A 17,292-nucleotide genomic window follows, 5' to 3' on the forward strand; every position below is an offset into this window, starting at 1 on the left:
GTCAACATGGCCACATCCTCCCATTTTACCCTAAGTTATTATGTTATTACCTTTTTTCTTGGAAAATTCAGAACTAAATACACAAAAATTAGAAAAACGATCCGAAATTTCTACGAAGTTATTGAGACTTCATCTTCCTACTGAATTCCCTGTTTCATGGTTATGCTACATTAGTATTTTATTATTATTTATCCACAATTATTATAATTATTATGATATTACTTTTTACACTGTCCATTTGTTAATTATATTTAGTCCAACTTGTTGAAAACAATTTTATTTTCCGTGCGAATAGGCCATTTGTAGTGCTCATCGGTTTCTCTGTTCTTCTATTTGTTAATTTTTTTATTTTTTAGGTTGAAGGGATGTTTTGAAACATAATATGAAAATATACAAGTCATCCATTGTACTCCTTCCACACAAAAAAATTATTCTACGTCATTCACTGTTGTTGTTTTGCTTAAGAAACGTGTAACCAAATCCCTTCGGATATGCTAAGTGGGAAAATGTCATTCCCAAGCACTGGTGAAAAGACACCTATTTACTCCATGCATGACTTTTCGTTTACCAAATATGAAGATTGGGGTCGGTGAGCAAAATATCTGTGTCAGTAAAATGTCATTCCTAGCCGTCTATGATGTAAGTAATAATTCCGCTATATAATAAATATTATACATTTATATATAAAACGGTTTATGACAAAATACCAACATTTGAACAACATTTAAACAACATTTGTACAACGTAGCCAGCCAACCTAGAAGTGAAGAGAAGCAAGTCCACAATGCATCAAAACCGTAAATTCGTACTAAAACTAATGCAAAAATACGTGATTCCCTCGCACAACATACTCACGCATCAGTTTGAACCAAAAAATACTCTCACGGTGCCATTTGCATCGATTGCAACAAGTCCACAACGCAGGATTTATCTTGTCTTCACTAGGCCAGCCTGGAATAACAAAATACCATTCATTGTTGTTACAAGCGCTGCAGCGACTGAACTGAATCTTCCCATAGTCAAACATATCTACGATATGTCTTGCAACTCTTGATGTGGTTAATCTTCGTGTCAAAGCATCCCTGGTTCCTTTCATATCAATGTTGTTACGTTGATTCAAAGAACACAAGAATTGTAATGCATCCTCTTTTGACTGACCAATTCCGGACATACCAAGTAGTCCAACTACATATGCCGCTTCCATATGGCCTGCCGTGGCTGCAATGCACATCCCATACAACGCTTCCACCTTACCGTGCCTGAAAAAACCTTCGAATGCTTCTCTAAATATGGACTCAGGGTTATCGCAAGCCCTGCATTGTTGCAAGAAATGCTGGACCGCAGGTCTGGCACGGTACCAGCTAGGATGGTCTGGGTACTTTGCCATTGAAATGGTGTTCCACACTTGTGGACTGTTTGCCAAAGTTTGGAACAATCGGCACACAGATGCCATAAGGAAGAGATCTTCCGATGATTCGGTTGCCACGTATAACATCACTTGAAACCAAGCGGACTCCGGGATGAAGGCTTCGGGCATATCGAAATGGAGATGCTTCCTTCTCTTTCCTCCGAATGTAGTGAAGTGTTTCGAATTCATTGAAAAGTTTTTGGAATGGAACAATTTGAGGAGTGGCAGAGGGGATAAATGATAATATTTGGGGTACACGTTTTGTTTTAGCCTCTGTTTATAGTGTTTTGAAAAGGTGTTTCCAGTTGGGGTTTTTCCAAGTTGACCCTTTTGAAAGAAACTGAACCCAAGTGAATTAAAACTTAAGACAAAAGAAGGGAAAACGTCATAACGGTGCATACAGAGTCAGACAGAAAGTTAATTAAATGGCTATTTGCATAGCCATTTTTGGGTTTATCCCACTATCAAATTCATTGATACAAATGTGATGGATTACTGACTAGTGACAGAAGGTCCCATCATATACTTTTTCATTTTCCCACACCCAACTACCCCTAGTAATGTTATTAAAATGGAACCAATAATGACGGATTCTTATCCAACTAGTTGCCTTAATGAAATATAAATAAATTAAAAAAACTGAAGCAGTGTCCCCTCATTTTTCAGAAAATATATTTGGTAGTGAAGTAGTTTATATTGCTTTTCGGGCTAAAAGATGTCACAATGCTGACGGTACAGGTGTCGACATCGTGACCAACCCACCAAATGATCCCAAAAAAAATAAATATAACTCGATTTGGGCAGAGATGAGAGAGAGCTGAGTGACAAGTTTAGGGTTATGAGTGAAGGGGTATGAATGACAACTATGAGTGAGAAGGTATGAGTCCGAAGAGGTTTCAGTGAGAAGATTTGAGTGAGAAGAGGTACAACTGAGAAGATTCAACATGTCTTCGTCTTCATCTCCCGCTCAAACAAAGAGGTGTCAGTATTGTGGAGCTACAATGGTGCTTCGGGTTTCAAAATCTGACAAAAATCGAGGGAAGCCATTCTGGAAGTGTCTAACCTCCTATGTAAGTTTTAATTTAAAGAATATGTATGTGGGTGAAAAAAAAACCTATGTCTAACTCTGACAGAATTATATTCCATATATGATGCCTGCAATTAGGGAGCCACCAGTTGCAATGGATTCGAATGGGTTGATGTAACCTCCGCTGAAGCAAAACATCAAGATGACACGTATGATGCTAGAGTGCTGAACATGCTGAAGTCCATTAAGGACTTGGTATTAGTTTTATTAGTTGTATCAATTGTCATTTTATTTGTTCTTTTAATGATCATTTAACTGCACGGTTTCAAAGATTGTGAAAGTTCTCCCGCACAAGACATGTTGCACGCACCACCAATGAGACCCTAAACCCATTTTGTAATATTTGTTAACTGCATGCATTTCGCAAGTTATAAAACCGATATTGAATGTTTATTGAAGGTTTATTGATAGTTTGCTGCATGTATATGGAATATCATTACCCCAATATTGGATGTTTATTGGGGCCACAAGTATCACTCAAGTAAGAATGAAGGGGGGAAACGGACCTTATTCTTTCTTTTAGTAGGAAGAGCAACTGTTAAGTTTAATATCCTATTCAATACGACTTCCTTATGGTTGGTGTATTTGGGGACTGAAGTATATTGCATCATTATTGTGGGCAAGGGCATGTCTATTGTGTATGTTAAGGGAGTATTGCGTGTACATTGCATGTCTATTGTGTGTATATTGCATGTCTATTATGTGTATATTGCATGTCTATTGTCTGTATATGGCAGGCCAATTTTGTGTATATTGTTTGTCTGTTGTGTGTATATTGCTTGTCGAAACGCAAGTGAATTGTTGTTCATTTTGTGTATATTGTCTTTGTTTCTACTTTTATGCTACTAAGCTGCCGAAAACCGTGCTCATCGGTTTAGACACCTATTATGATGCAACACATTGCGATTAATGGTGGCTTGCATCAACAATGACATATCACTTTGCAATGATGTAATACACTTAAAAAGCCATCTTCAAATCCCAATTCACATATGCAGTCTTAAAATTCCAATTCACATATGCAGTCTTAAAATTCCAATTCAATGCAGTTTGGTTAACAAACATGTAAATGTCATGAAGGACTTAGCGGTAGAATTCGATAAGGACCCGTACGTCTCTATTGTGTATTTACATTAGTTTGAGAATGGACATTCCCAAAACCTTCTCATGTACCATTTGTCATCTTCAACCAATATCATGGGAAGTAAGCATCTCCCCTTGTTATCTCCGCAGCCAATTTCAACCGAAAAAAAGGCATGTTGTGCTAGGTGCAAGTAGCTAACGGAAGCTGAGCACTGAAAAGCTCAATGTACTTTAACGCAAACATGCCACAATCGCCTCTGAAGCAAAACAAGAACTCGATCAATTCAACTAATGACATTCTAACGTAATTGACAATTCAAAGTAATAAAGTTAAATTGCAAGTTGTGCTTACTCATTAGACTGTTGTGGAACATCCACACGCTCTATTGGCCACGGACACCACCAATCTCGGCTGCAATTGTTTGCATAAACACCTTCTTCATAAAAGTCGATGGTGTTGAGAAGATTTGGAAGCGTAATTGATAGCGGGGCGAGTTCTTCCTTTACGATGTCATCTGGAATTAGTGAAACCTTTGAATCGTAAACTTTGATTTCACACAATACCAGATCAATCATTACAGCCACCCAATGCTTGTACTTCGTCAACATAAATGGGGTATACACCTTATAGACGTTCTGCCAATCCATCCCACACGGAGGAACCTTCCCATTTACAACGTTTAGTAAACTTTTTCTGATTTTCCACCCAAGCTGCTGTTTTTTTCTTTTATTATCCGCAAAGCAAGTACGAATGTGATTCTGTGAAATACAAAACAATCAATGGTTAAACACCTCCACTAGTGTGTGTATGGAAAATGTGGAATTATTAACGGCACTTGGTCAAGGCCGATGACATACCATAAAAAAAACATCGGTCGTTGTCTAGTCCGCTATTTCTACTTCCTCCAACTGTTGTTGTCGCTTCCGGATGAGATACAACCCCAAATCAATGTGCTGCAACATGTTTTTCTTGTCAATCTCACAATCTATGTACATTAAAACAAATGCGTAATCAATTACACTTACATCTCTTTTCAGCCAACCATCAGCTTTCACGAGGGAAGCGAAGAATTCAATCTCAGCTTCCACGTTGCCAAATTGCATCACCAAACTATGAATATAAAACAGTTTTAGAACACTGTATATTAAAAATTATATACAGTCATGCTTCTATCTTATAATTGCAAGGGACTTACTTTGGGTCGTGGCGCCATTCCCGACAAAGTTTCAGCAAATTCACCAGATCATCATGCAGAATCGCCTTCATTGGGTCTAACATCTTCAGTCCGGTTGTCTGTGCCCCAGTTTTTGGAACCAATTCACTGCCTTCAATGATCTTCCACATAGGAATGATCCTCTTCATTTTCCGTAATTGGACCCTTTGTGCCACAGCTTTACCTTTATCATTCAACCACACGTTCAATTGAGATAGCACAGCTGTAGGTTCATCCAAATCAATGTCCCGGACAGTAAACTCAAGCAGTGTCCCCTCCGTGCTCTCGCCAATGTCACCCCCAAGCAACATAACTTCATTATCTTCTTTCTCACATTGGTTTTTTTGCACTTCCTTTTCCTCACTTCTTTGTGTTTTCACTTCCTTGCCCTCCCTTTTTTTTTCCTTTGTAGTTTCTCTCCCTTACTGCTTTTTCTTTTCACTTCCTCTCCCTCACTGCTCTGTCTTTGGGCTTCCTCTCCCTTGCTACTTTTTACTTGCACTTGCTCTCCTTCACTTCTTTTCCTTTGCCCTTCCTCTACCTCACTTGGTTTTCCTTGCACTTCACCCCCTTCAATCCCCTCCTCTTCCTTTTCCTCTCCTTCAATCCCCTCCTCTTCCTTTTCCTCTCCCTCATTTCTATTACTTGGCCCTTCACCCCCTTCAATCCCTTCATCTTCCTTTTCCTCTCCCTCATTTCTGTTACTTGGCCCTTCATCCCATTGAATGTCATCCATTTCCCCATATCCCTTAAATAGATGTGAGACGACACAACGATTCGTCCTCTGTTTCAGTAAAGCTAGGTCCCTCCTTACTTCCTGCTCAAACTGAGGACCTAAACATTGGTCCAACAGTTTTTCCATCCGTATGACCTTTAAGTGAAGGACGTCTTTTTCCCGCTTTACTTGAAACAACTTGGACCTCAACAAGCCTACCACCTTGTTCAACTCATCAAGATCACCACATGAAGAAGGAATTGACTTTGCCGAGACAACAGCAGGGCGATCCTGTGGCCAACTCCAATATGGCTGTCTCATTTCCTCTTCACTCGAACATAGCGCCCGCAATTGAACTGACTGTTTCAGAATACAGACAAGAGTCATATTAAATCATTCTACTTCATAATTTCATTCAATCTTATCAATAGTTCCAAGGGCTGCAAACCAAACCTCTTTGCTCTGGAAAAAATAATTGTTCAACTTTCTCATCTCTGGAACAGGCGTAGTAGTTCTCCATCGCAAAATACGCGGGACAGCGGTCGGATCAACAACCTTGCAGTAATTCAGGTCCACCATTCTAGGAATTAATTCATATACCCAAATCTACACAATTCACAGGACAAAAGTCATTATTTATGGTTTAAAGAAAAACAAAACATAACTGACATGAACATTATTACCATGTACCTGGAAAGCATACGTGAAACCTTTAAAACTCCAGCCACTCCTTTGCGCTTCACCATGCTTATCCTTCTTGCCCTTCTCATTTCTCCGGGTTGTTCCCGTTACCTTACTTTTCCCCTTCCCTCTTCCCTCTTCATTTTCCAAGCTTTTCACATACTTTGTTGGTGCATAAAATAGACTGTCTTGGGTTTTGTCAAAGGACACCGAACCCCACGGATACCTGTTGAACGCATCCAAGTCCTCTACAAGGGTCAGGTAATTTAGATTCATGTTCAAATGTTTGTCCCTTCTCAAAACCACTAACTCAGCAAAGTACACAAGAGCTAGCTTGTAGATGTCATCTTCCTCTGTGCACCTCAGAAATGCTTCTTCTAAAGCATTGCATGTAATTCCTTCGTCTATAAAATATCTTTTCTGAAGTCTGATTTCATCACTCTCTCCACTGGAAACTTCAGGCACTTCCCCAAAATGAAGCCCTGTGATCAAACAGAAATCTTGACGAGTGAACTGAGCAACGTCACACCCTAATAAGAAACTCAGTCCATCCAAGTCTTTCACACCCTGCCCCGCTACTCTACGCAACACAACCCCATGCACAATCTGCCCGCTAAACTGAATCTTATCTATATTCAGAAGATGGCCAAAGCATGATGTCTTGAATTGTTCTAATTGTTCCGCACTCAACTTCGCTCGAATTGCAGCTAGAGATGAATTTGCATGTGAGCAGTTGTTCACCCGTGACGAATATACCTCTGCCTCTGGCCATACCAGCTCCACGTTGGATCCCATTTCCTCAAATACAATGTGAAATAACGTGAACACATATACTACCACGTATTTGCACAATCACAACTAGTCAACCAGGCACATTACAAATTTTACAAAGTACATGAGCATAGGGATTACTGATCACAGGCTTTAACATCATCAAAGCAATATGGCAAATTTTGTGCAAATACCTGTTAATGCAATGATTATGTGAATTACAAACAATTTCACCGGTTTTATTTATGGATCTATACTCGTGTGAGTGCAATGTAGGCAAGTTCTGCACTTCACACACATGACAATTATTGTCATCTCATACACAACACAAAATAAATAAATAAGAAATATAGTGGAAGGAAGCAAAGCAAAGCATCTACTCTGCTATCTGCTTGCTAAGCAATTGCCACATCCTTCTTTCTTTCTAGCTTTTTCTTCAGTCACCCACAATCGTCATAGATCAACCTTCATTTCAAATGCTTTGCACTTTTATTCATGAGTTTATTATTATCTGTTCTCATTTCTCATAGGCAAATTTAGTAACAAATGAAATAATATTTATTTCATAAAATATATAAATTCTAGTGCCAGAGAGGTACTCTTCACTCTGCACTGCTTCAAATGTGGAAGGTTTTGAGCGCCTCCTCCAATTTAACACCATTATCTTATTCATATCATTACTAACATGTTATTGACATGTTATTCAGACGTTATTGACATGTGATTGACTTTATTTTCATTCGTTTTTTAACATATACCCAAGCAAAAATTAACATGCAATTGAAGCACAAATAAGAGATGTCAAATCCAACAACATTGATGGTACAAATTGGGGAAAACCATTACTCTAACCCTAAACTCAAATTCCTTACATTACTCATCAAATGCTTTGCAGTTCTATTCATGAGTTTATTATTATCTGTTCAAATGTTTCTCAGGCAAATTTAGTAACAAAGGAAATCATATTTACTTCATAAAATATATATATATTCTACCGCCTCTTCTTAATCTGCACTATGCATTGCTTCAAATGTGGAAGGTTTTGAGGGCCTCCTCCAATTCAACACCATTTATCTTATTCATATCATTATTGACATGTTATTCACTTGTGATTGACTTGATTTTCATTCTTTTTTTAACATATACCTAAGAAAAAATTAACATGCAACTGAAGTACAACGAAGAGATGCCAAATCCAACAAAATTTATGGTACAAATTGGGGAAAACCATTACTCTAACCCTAAACTCAAATTCCATAAATTACTCACCAAATGGGTTATTGCAAGGTGTTTGTGTGGGGTCTTTCTATTTCTTTGCTCCACAAATGGAACCTACCACTTCCAACGAATACAGCTTCTCCCCTTCCCCTTCCACTGCTTTGCCCCTTCACTGATTTGGAATCCACACCTTTGCCCCTTCTACTCCAAATAAATACTTTTTCAGGGTCTGGAGAACGGAGTGGCGAATCGTTGCCTTCAACTGTCGTTAGCCGTTGCCTTCATTGGGTATCTCAGACCTCTGGGTTTTAGAGAGATGAGTTCTTTCTGTTCAAACTTCGAACTTGCCTCTTCTTCTTCTTTTTCGGACGTGTTTCCCTCTTCTTCTTCTTTTTGGACGTGCTGGATATTCAATTCGGGTTTGGGTTCCTCACCTACCCAATTGTGAAACTTTATCTCAATTCTCCCCAGCCCTTGGATTGATCTGATGGCTATAAAGTGAACCCCTTCTAACTTACCCCTTATAACTTTCCACTCATTATAGTCTGCGCGATATATATATACCTTGGCCAAGTTTCTTGAATGGACTTATTGAAATTTCAAGTCACCCAACATCGATGGATTATGCTCAATCAAAATTAGAGACTCCGGAGGCCACATTGTCTCACCAGATGTTAGGCCCAAGTCCTCAGAGGCCCAAGCTCTACCTGCGAAAGTAGGCCCAAAAACCACCGGATGTTTTCATGGACATGACGAGATCCATCCAAGGAAAGCAATCAAAAGAGAGTGATGTCAATCTGGAACATCCCTAAGAAGGAGAGAATCAAGTGATCAGATTTGTAATCTGATCATCTCATTCGAATCAATTCCGTGAATTTAGGAAGCCACACAAGGAAAGATTTTGAACAAAGTTGACCTTCGGCCATTTAGTGGCCAGCCCATGGGCTGACGAATGCCCCTCTATGAAATACATCAGACAAAGAGCAAAGGACCCCGATATCAGGCACAAAACCTACTTTTTGTCTTTCAATTTTCTATCCCTAGACTAGTTTTTTTATTTTCCAAGCAAGCAGACTAGATTTGTTCTTCACTTTCATTAGTGTAAGTTTAATTTCTTGTATTTTCCATTATGTTGTTTTAAGATTCAATTTTGCCGCTGTATTTTTAATTTTTATCGAATTTTCTTTAAGCTTAATTTAATTTCAAATTGCTTTATTTTATTGCCTTTATCATTTATATCATTCTTATTTCGTTCTTCGTTTAATTTAAGTTTATCTATCGCTTTGATTTACTTTGTCGCACTTTAACTCTCATCTTTAAGTTTAATTGCATCTTTTAATTTAATTTGCATTATTATCATTAAAAATCTCAAAAATACTAAAACACCCATACGAAACCTAACCATCCTCAACCCCGAGGAAGTGAAAGAACCTAGGTTAAGAGGAGGTTCCTTGCTTGGCCGATCAATCTGCTGGTTAGAAGTCAGAAGCATGAACACATTGATCCAACTTTTTCCATTCAAGCCAATCAGTGGCTTAGTGGTGGCACTCCTACGCAATCTAAAATAAGGACCAAAACTCCTTCAATCGGCCTACCCGGACGAAAAGAGGGAAATAACATCATTGTGGCTCAGGAGATGTTACACAAATTTACAGTTTCAAAAGGGAAAAAAGGCTTCATTGCTTTGAAAATTGACTTATCTAAGGCTTATGGCAGACTGAACTGGAATTTCATTAAGGAAGTGCTTTGGGAGATTGGTCTCAGAGGCATGATTCTTGATGTTATCATGAAGTGCATTAGTTGTGTTCAATATAAAGCTATCCTCAGTGGTTAGTTAACTGAGGCTTTTACGCCTAGGCAAGGTGACCCGTTGTCCCCTTATATATTTGTTTTGTGTATGGAAAAGCTCTCTCACCTTATTCATAAAGGGTCCATGATAATTTTTGGACATCGGTGCAGATTTGTCAAGGTGGTCCTTTTGTGTCTCGCTTATTCTTTACTGATGACTTAATTCTTTTCAGTAAAGCTTCCATGAACCAGGCTATGGTGATGAAACAATGTTTGGATGAGTTTTGCAACGTCTCTGGTCAGAAGGTAAGCTTTGAGAAATCAGTTATTTCTGTTTCTCCAAATACAAGCCATGCACTTGCTCAATCCATTGCTAATGTTAGTGGATCTCCCCTCACTGCCTGTCTTGGTAAATACCTTGGAGTCCCTTTAATTCATAAAAAAGTCACTAAGACCACTTATATGGAGATTGTCGAGAAGGTCCAGAAAAGGTTGTCTGCCTGGAAGAGTCATTTCCTTTCCATGGCTGGTAGGCTTACTCTCCTACAATCTGTTATTGCTGCCATTCCCATTTATTCTATGCAAACTGTTAAGTTACTTGTTTCCGTTAGTGACAAACTTGACCAGCTGAACATGAATTTTCTTTGCTTCCACACTAATAATTCGTGTAAGACCCATCTTGTTAATTCAGAAAGATCAGGGCCTTTGGGCCAAGGTCTTGAATTCTAAGTATTTGAGACAACGTGATCTTATTGCTGCTATGAATCCCAACACTAGTTGTGTTTCCAGTGTGTGGAGGGGTGTTTTATTTTGTGCTAAGCTTCTTCCTCCTGGTCTCAATTGGAGAGTTGGAGCTGGTGATAACCATCTTGGTTTGGACGGACACGTGGGTGAGTTGTGGCCCTTTACAGAATTTTGCCACCGTTTTAAGCTTCTTCTTACTGTGAGTGACTTCATGGAGCATGGATATTGGAATGTCAACTGCTTACAGGATTGCCTGCCTCCCAACATTGTTCCTCCGATTTGAAGTACTCATGCCGGCTTCTATGGAGGTAGGATTGATACTTGCGTATGGAAGCTCTCCTCTAATGGTGAGTTCTCTGTTAAAATTGCCAATTACTCTATTGTCCTTGGGCAAGACCTTCCCCCCTAGAAATGGGAATTTATCTGGAAGCTCCACATCCCCCCAAAGATTAAAACCTTTTTGTGGGTTATGTGTCATAACAAGCTCTTGACTAATGCCAACGTGTCAAAAGAGGACTTGCCTCTTCTGCTAATTGTCCTCGCTGCAGTTATTTGGAGTAAGTTTGGGTCTAACTCTACCCTTCCTATCTGCTTTGTGGCAGATTTTGATGCTTGGCTGTTTCACAACCTTAAGTCCCGAAAATTTGTATGAGATGATATGCCTTGGTACATGGTTTTTGCTGTCTGTCTTTGGTATATTTGGAAATGGCGCTGTAAACTTATTTTTGAGGAAGGATTTGTGATGCCATTAAGCCTCAACAAGTTTTGCAGTATCCTGTTGAGTGGTTCACTGCTCGTAAGGCTATGACAACTTCTATTGCAATTTGTGTGATGCAGCTATGCTGGCAACATCCTATGCCTGGTATTTTTAAGCTTAACACTGATGGGAGTCGAAAGTCTGAGTCTGGCCTCATAGGTGCTGGACGAATTATTAGAGACTCTATTGGTGTTTGGATTAAAGGCTTCTCTGTGAATCTTGGTGTGGGATTTACAATTGAGGCTGAATTACGGGGTGTCTTTTGGGGCCTCCGTTTGGCTTGGTATTATGGGTGCCGAAACATTGCGGTGAATGTGATGCTAGTGATGTGGTTTCCCTCCTCTCTTGCCCAACATCTCTCACTCATCCCCTCCTTAGTCTTATTAATTGCTGCAAGCTGAAGATGCAAGAAAACTGGATTTGTTCCCTGAGGCATGTCTTTCGTGAACAAAACCATGTTGCTGACGTTCTTGCTAAAATGAGCCATGAGTTGGACCCTGGTTATCATTGTTTTGATGTTCCCCTTCCTAATGTCTATGACACCCTTTATGTTGATCCTAGCAATTTGGCTAGGACTCGAATTATCTCTCTGTAGTTTGCTTTGTTGATAGGCCTCTAGCCCATCTGTACCAAAAAATAAAAATAAAAATAAAGCCCACAACTAAATGCCCATTCTGCTTCTCTCTCGCCTTTTGAACTGAGTCCAAATTACTCACCAATTTAAGGGAGCTTCTATAGTGAGTGGGAAGTTATAAGGGGTGTTTTTGAGGGGTATGTAAGAGCCGTTGGATTTCATCCAACGGTGAGTTTTTAAAAGAGGGTGCATGTAGAATCGGGTTGAAATCTAACCCGTTAGAAACCCAACTTCAGTTGTTCCCCTCTTTCCCTCTCTGTGAAAAACTGAAGCCTTTCTTTTTGAATGTAAAGCAAACCCACAATTAGAAGGATCCAAATCTCCCAAACCTTATAGTCACTCGACTGTCATTAGCTCGTTGGGAGGCCTGCGATCTATAGTATCCTGGGTATTACGAAGAATGGCTCTTACCTAGCTGTTGCCCTGTTTTGATTCTATGGCTCAAGTGAAAACCCCTTCTCTTTTCATTCAGCTGACAAGATTCCAGATGAAAGCAAAGTAGCATATCTGTTTTTGTAGCTAGAAGCCGCAGCAGCAGTTGTTCCTCGATTTTGGTAGAGATGGAGTCTCAAATACCAAAGAGTCTTCTCTAATGTCCACCACAGTCTTTCAAGCTGACTGACTTCAGAGCTCCCGATTGATTTTGAGAGGTAAGTTCACTTGCTGGATTGATTTTATTGGGTTAGGTTTATTTTTTGTGAGGGTGGGAAATTCGTCATTTGTGGCATCAATAATGTGTCATTTTCTTATGAATATTCAATATACTTAGTTCATTGTTGTTGGTCGGGGTGGAAAATTATGAAATGTAGGTAAAAGAACCTAAACTTAGGCTTAATGACGTTAGGAGTAAGCAGTTGGAGAGGATATTGGGTGAAGTTCTGTAATTGGTGGTTTGAATTACATTTGTGTTCTTAGTTGAACATGTTGGTTCTAATGTTATTTTGACCAGATTATTTCCCAAGAGATGACGTAACTTTTATGAAATTTTGCTTGTGTTTTGTGTAATCGGAAGTTAGGCTATGCGTATTTTTTGTCAATTTGGGCAATGTTTTGTGTAAGTGGAATGCATTGATATGTTGTGATGCAGTAATGACTGATTAATGAATGAATAATTGCTATGCAGTAATATAGAAGTGGATCAATAATATACGTAGATAAAATGTCTGGGGGCTCAGAGAGTGATGAATGTGCAACAGCTAATGGGAGGGTTTATATTCCTGAAGTAAGAAATGAGGAAACACCAGCAGTTGGGATGAAGTTTGACTCGCTTGACCTCGTTTACAATTTCTATAATAGATATGCATTCTTGGCTGGCTTTGGTATTCGACTTCATTCTAGCTTTTGGGGGAAAAATAAGAAAGATATTTTGAGGAAAGAATTTGTATGTTGCAAACAAGGTGCATACAGGAAGGATGAAACTCGGGAGAGAAAAAGACAACGGGGAATAAGTAGATGCAATTGCAAAGCAAAGATTGTGGTTGTGAAGACAAATGGGAGCAAGAAGTATACCATTTCTCTTTTTGCAGAGGGACACAATCATAAGATGACACCCTCAGAAAGAATGCATTTATTGAGATCACACCGTCATATTTCAGATTCTACAAAAGTACTCACAAAACAGTTGGGTTTAGTTAATATTCCCATTCATCAGAAGGTAAGTATATTCGAGGTGCAATCCGGAGGAATGGATAAAATCGGTTTTATCAAAAAAGATATCTACAATCTTGAATGTAGTGTGAATGGGAAGCTGAGGAACCACGATGTTGAACTAGTGACCGAGTATTTTATGGCTGAACAGAAAAAAAATGAGGCTTTTTATTTCAAGATTGAGGGAGATGGGCATGACAGGTTTAGTCGATGTTTTTGGGCAGATGCAACTTCTAGACGGGCGTATGGGTTTTATGGAGATGTTGTTGTATTCGATACCACATTCAACACGAATCGATACGACTTGACATTTGCACCAATGTTGGGAGTTAATAACCATGGTCAGACAATTGTCTTAGCATGCGCATTTTTGAGCAAGGAAACGACTGAGTCGTTTGTTTGGATGTTTGAGGAGTTTAAGAAAGCCATGCCAGGTGGGGAACCTAAAACGATCATTACAGATCAAGATGCGGCAATGGCCATAGCGATTTCAATAGCCTTCCCGAGTACATTTCATCGACTTTGCATATGGCACATCACATCAAAGTTCTCTGTTAAGTTACCACGTGACGCTTATAAGGAGTATTGGCCTGAATTTCAGAAAGCCATATGGGATACTGACAATAAGGATGAGTTTGATGCAAAATGGAATATTGTGGTTACAAAGGCTGGTTTGACTGACCATCCATGGCTAAGTTCAATGTTTGATTTAAGGGAATCTTGGGTTCCAGCCTACGCACGACAATTTTTTGCCGCTGGAATGTCAAGCAGCCAAAGAGCGGAAGGTTCTCATGGTTTTTTCAAGCAATACATATCAAGGAGAAATTCGTTGATGGATTTCATAATACGATTTGAGAAGGCACTTTCTCATCAACGTGAAAAAGAGTTAGTTGCTGATCACGTAGATGCATTTGAAGTGGCTCAATGTCTTCTACCGATGCCAATGAACAAACAAATGGCTACCTTGTACACAAGGACAATGTTTCAAAAGTTTGAGCAAGAACTAATACAAAGTACAGCATGTTTCCTAGAGCTCAAAACAGAGGATGCGTGTAAAGTTGTGTTCAACGTGAGCGAAAGGAAAAATTGGGAAACAAGAGTGGCAGAAGTCGTATATGTCAAAGATTCTGACCACGCATCGTGTAGCTGCAAAAGATTTGAATTTGTTGGAATTATTTGCAAGCACATCCTAGCATTGTTCAGAAGGGACCAGATTGAATATATGCCCGATAAATATATTTTGAAGAGGTGGAAGAAAACTGCGAAATGTGGATTGGTGTCAGATGCAAATGGCAACGAAATTAAAGACTGTGCAGATCCTGGCCTTCTAATAAAGCGGAGTACAATGTCTCGACTTGCTTCAGATGTGGTTGAGGATGCATTAATGAGTGAAGAAGGATGTGAGCTACTGTCAGAGACTCTAAAAAGTTTGCAGGTGAAGTTGAAGTTGCTGAAGGATGGACCAAGTAATAACGAAGTTGGAGGGTCCAGCTCTCAAACACAATATATGAAAGACCCTAAGAGAGTGAGGTGCAAAGGAAGGTCGAAAGGAATAACGGGAGCAAAGGAAAAGGCAATGAAGCGAGGGATTAGACACTGTCGGGAGTGTGGACACATTGGTCATGATAGAAGACAATGCCCAGCCTTGAACACACCGTAAGATGCTACCACTATTTGTAATAATATCTAAAATATGAAAAGGTAAAATTTTTATGTGCTTGTGTTTGATGTTTATGCAGGACATCACCGTCGAACAATGACGAATCAACTCCAATACATCGTAGTGACCCATTATTCGACGATTTTGACAGGATGCACAGACCAACTGAATGATTGATATTTGTATTAGACGAAATGTGGTTGTTATGAAGATTAATGATCAAGTGAAGTTTGATAGATTCAGTTTTTGAATGTTATTGTGTTTTTGTTCATGTCCACCGATGAGCTCTTACTATGTCCACTGGTAATTGAAATGAAAATTTGCTTGGTTTCATTCTTCCAAGACATTTGGAGACATGTTAATTTTACGTCTTCTCCCTATTTATAAATTTTCATAGACATTTGATCAAGTTTGAAATTTGTAGTTATGTGAAGAAGCAATGACTCTTACCATGTAAAATGGGCAGTTTAGGGTGAAATTTGTTTTAACAGAGATTCATTTTTCAATTCCTCAGGGTAATGCAGCAATTACAGCAGCCAGCTGTTGTTTCCATTACCAGTAATCATTTCCAGCAGCAGCCACTTTTTCCGACTGGTTATTAGGGGTACGATTTTGTACACTTTTGTAAGCGAAGGATACTCGAAGCACTTTGTTGGAACAGAGCAAATAGAAACCAGCGGGTAAAAAAAAAACATAACATTGCAGCTAATTACATTTCGATACATAGGTGAAAAATATTAAAGGGTACACTAACTTACATAAATACTCATAATTCCACACACAAAAGAACATTTGATTGCAAAACATATTATGTGCTTCCTCATAGCAATACCACGATCTCCCCAACCAACTGAACAACGGTAGCCACAATCACTGGGTCGTACTCGTCAGCTTCTTCTTAGCAGGTCTCACACGCTTATGGCCACTCATATCCCTAGTGATATACACGAAATAAATCTTCAGCAATATTTGGAATTTTATTATATATAAATAAACCATAAACCATTCAGTAAACAATGTATAGCACATGTTATGTAACTTATGACTCACGTGTCAGTTTTTTTTTTAACACATTAGTACTCCAGCTCTTTAATGTAAATGGACATGATAAGGAGCATTTATTGATTCCCGGCTTTCTGTGATATTGACTGCTTCTTGAATAATATTTCCATATTTGCAAAATATAATGTTAGACATTATAACACATGATGACTTGCAATACATAGTCCCAATAATTATATATGAAGCAAATGAAACTGATATTTGTGTTATTTTAAGTTAGATAATGACATTAAGGGAGTATATGTGCAATACCACGGTCACCCTCAACCAACTAAACAGCGGTAGCCGCAATCACTTAGTCGTATCGGTCGGCTTCTTCCGAGCAGCTTTGACGTGCTTATGCTCATTCATGTCACCCCCATCGTCTAGTATCTCTCTCACAGCATCAGGGGACACATAGTTCCAATCATAACTTGTATGAGTAGTTGCCGCAAATGCTCGGAATTTGTCGAATCCTTCGTTGAATGCCAACTCCAGTTCAGTATGGTGCTCTTCGCATCGCATATGGTTCATCAAACAACCTTTGATTTCATCATTCATTACTGTATCCAACTCCTCAGCTTTCAGCTTCCTGCTATGACTCAGCTTCAAGTACTTGTTCTTTTGGGATAACGCTTTGTTCACCCTAATGTTAAGATCAGCCAAAATTGCCTCGTCTTCAACACATTTCTCGTGCCATGAATTGATCAGTCTGGAATTATAATCCAGCTTGCCACTGACTGCATGTATTGCCTGTAATGGATCATCGGAGTCCCCCTCACTCCCAAATGATGTTGAAAAAGGAAGGGGTCGGCGAGTACAATGTGGAAATAGAACCTGCCAC

The 17,292-nt window shown here is 39.2% G+C and overlaps 2 protein-coding genes across 2 annotated transcripts; one reads left to right on the forward strand and one right to left on the reverse strand.

Annotated features, from left to right (window-relative positions):
* LOC109947258 lies at window positions 815–1,537 on the reverse strand. Its single transcript, XM_020557188.1, has one exon. The coding sequence runs from the start codon at window positions 1,535–1,537 to the stop codon at window positions 815–817; it is 723 nt and encodes a 240-aa protein (XP_020412777.1).
* On the forward strand, window positions 13,776–15,807 carry LOC109947022 (protein FAR1-RELATED SEQUENCE 5-like). Its single transcript, XM_020556321.1, has 2 exons — window positions 13,776–15,403; window positions 15,487–15,807. The coding sequence occupies exons 1-2, from the start codon at window positions 13,785–13,787 to the stop codon at window positions 15,578–15,580; spliced, it is 1,713 nt and encodes a 570-aa protein (XP_020411910.1). The 5' UTR covers window positions 13,776–13,784; the 3' UTR covers window positions 15,581–15,807.

Source organism: Prunus persica, chromosome G2, assembly GCF_000346465.2.
Source record: "Prunus persica cultivar Lovell chromosome G2, Prunus_persica_NCBIv2, whole genome shotgun sequence".
Taxonomy (NCBI): domain Eukaryota; kingdom Viridiplantae; phylum Streptophyta; class Magnoliopsida; order Rosales; family Rosaceae; genus Prunus; species Prunus persica.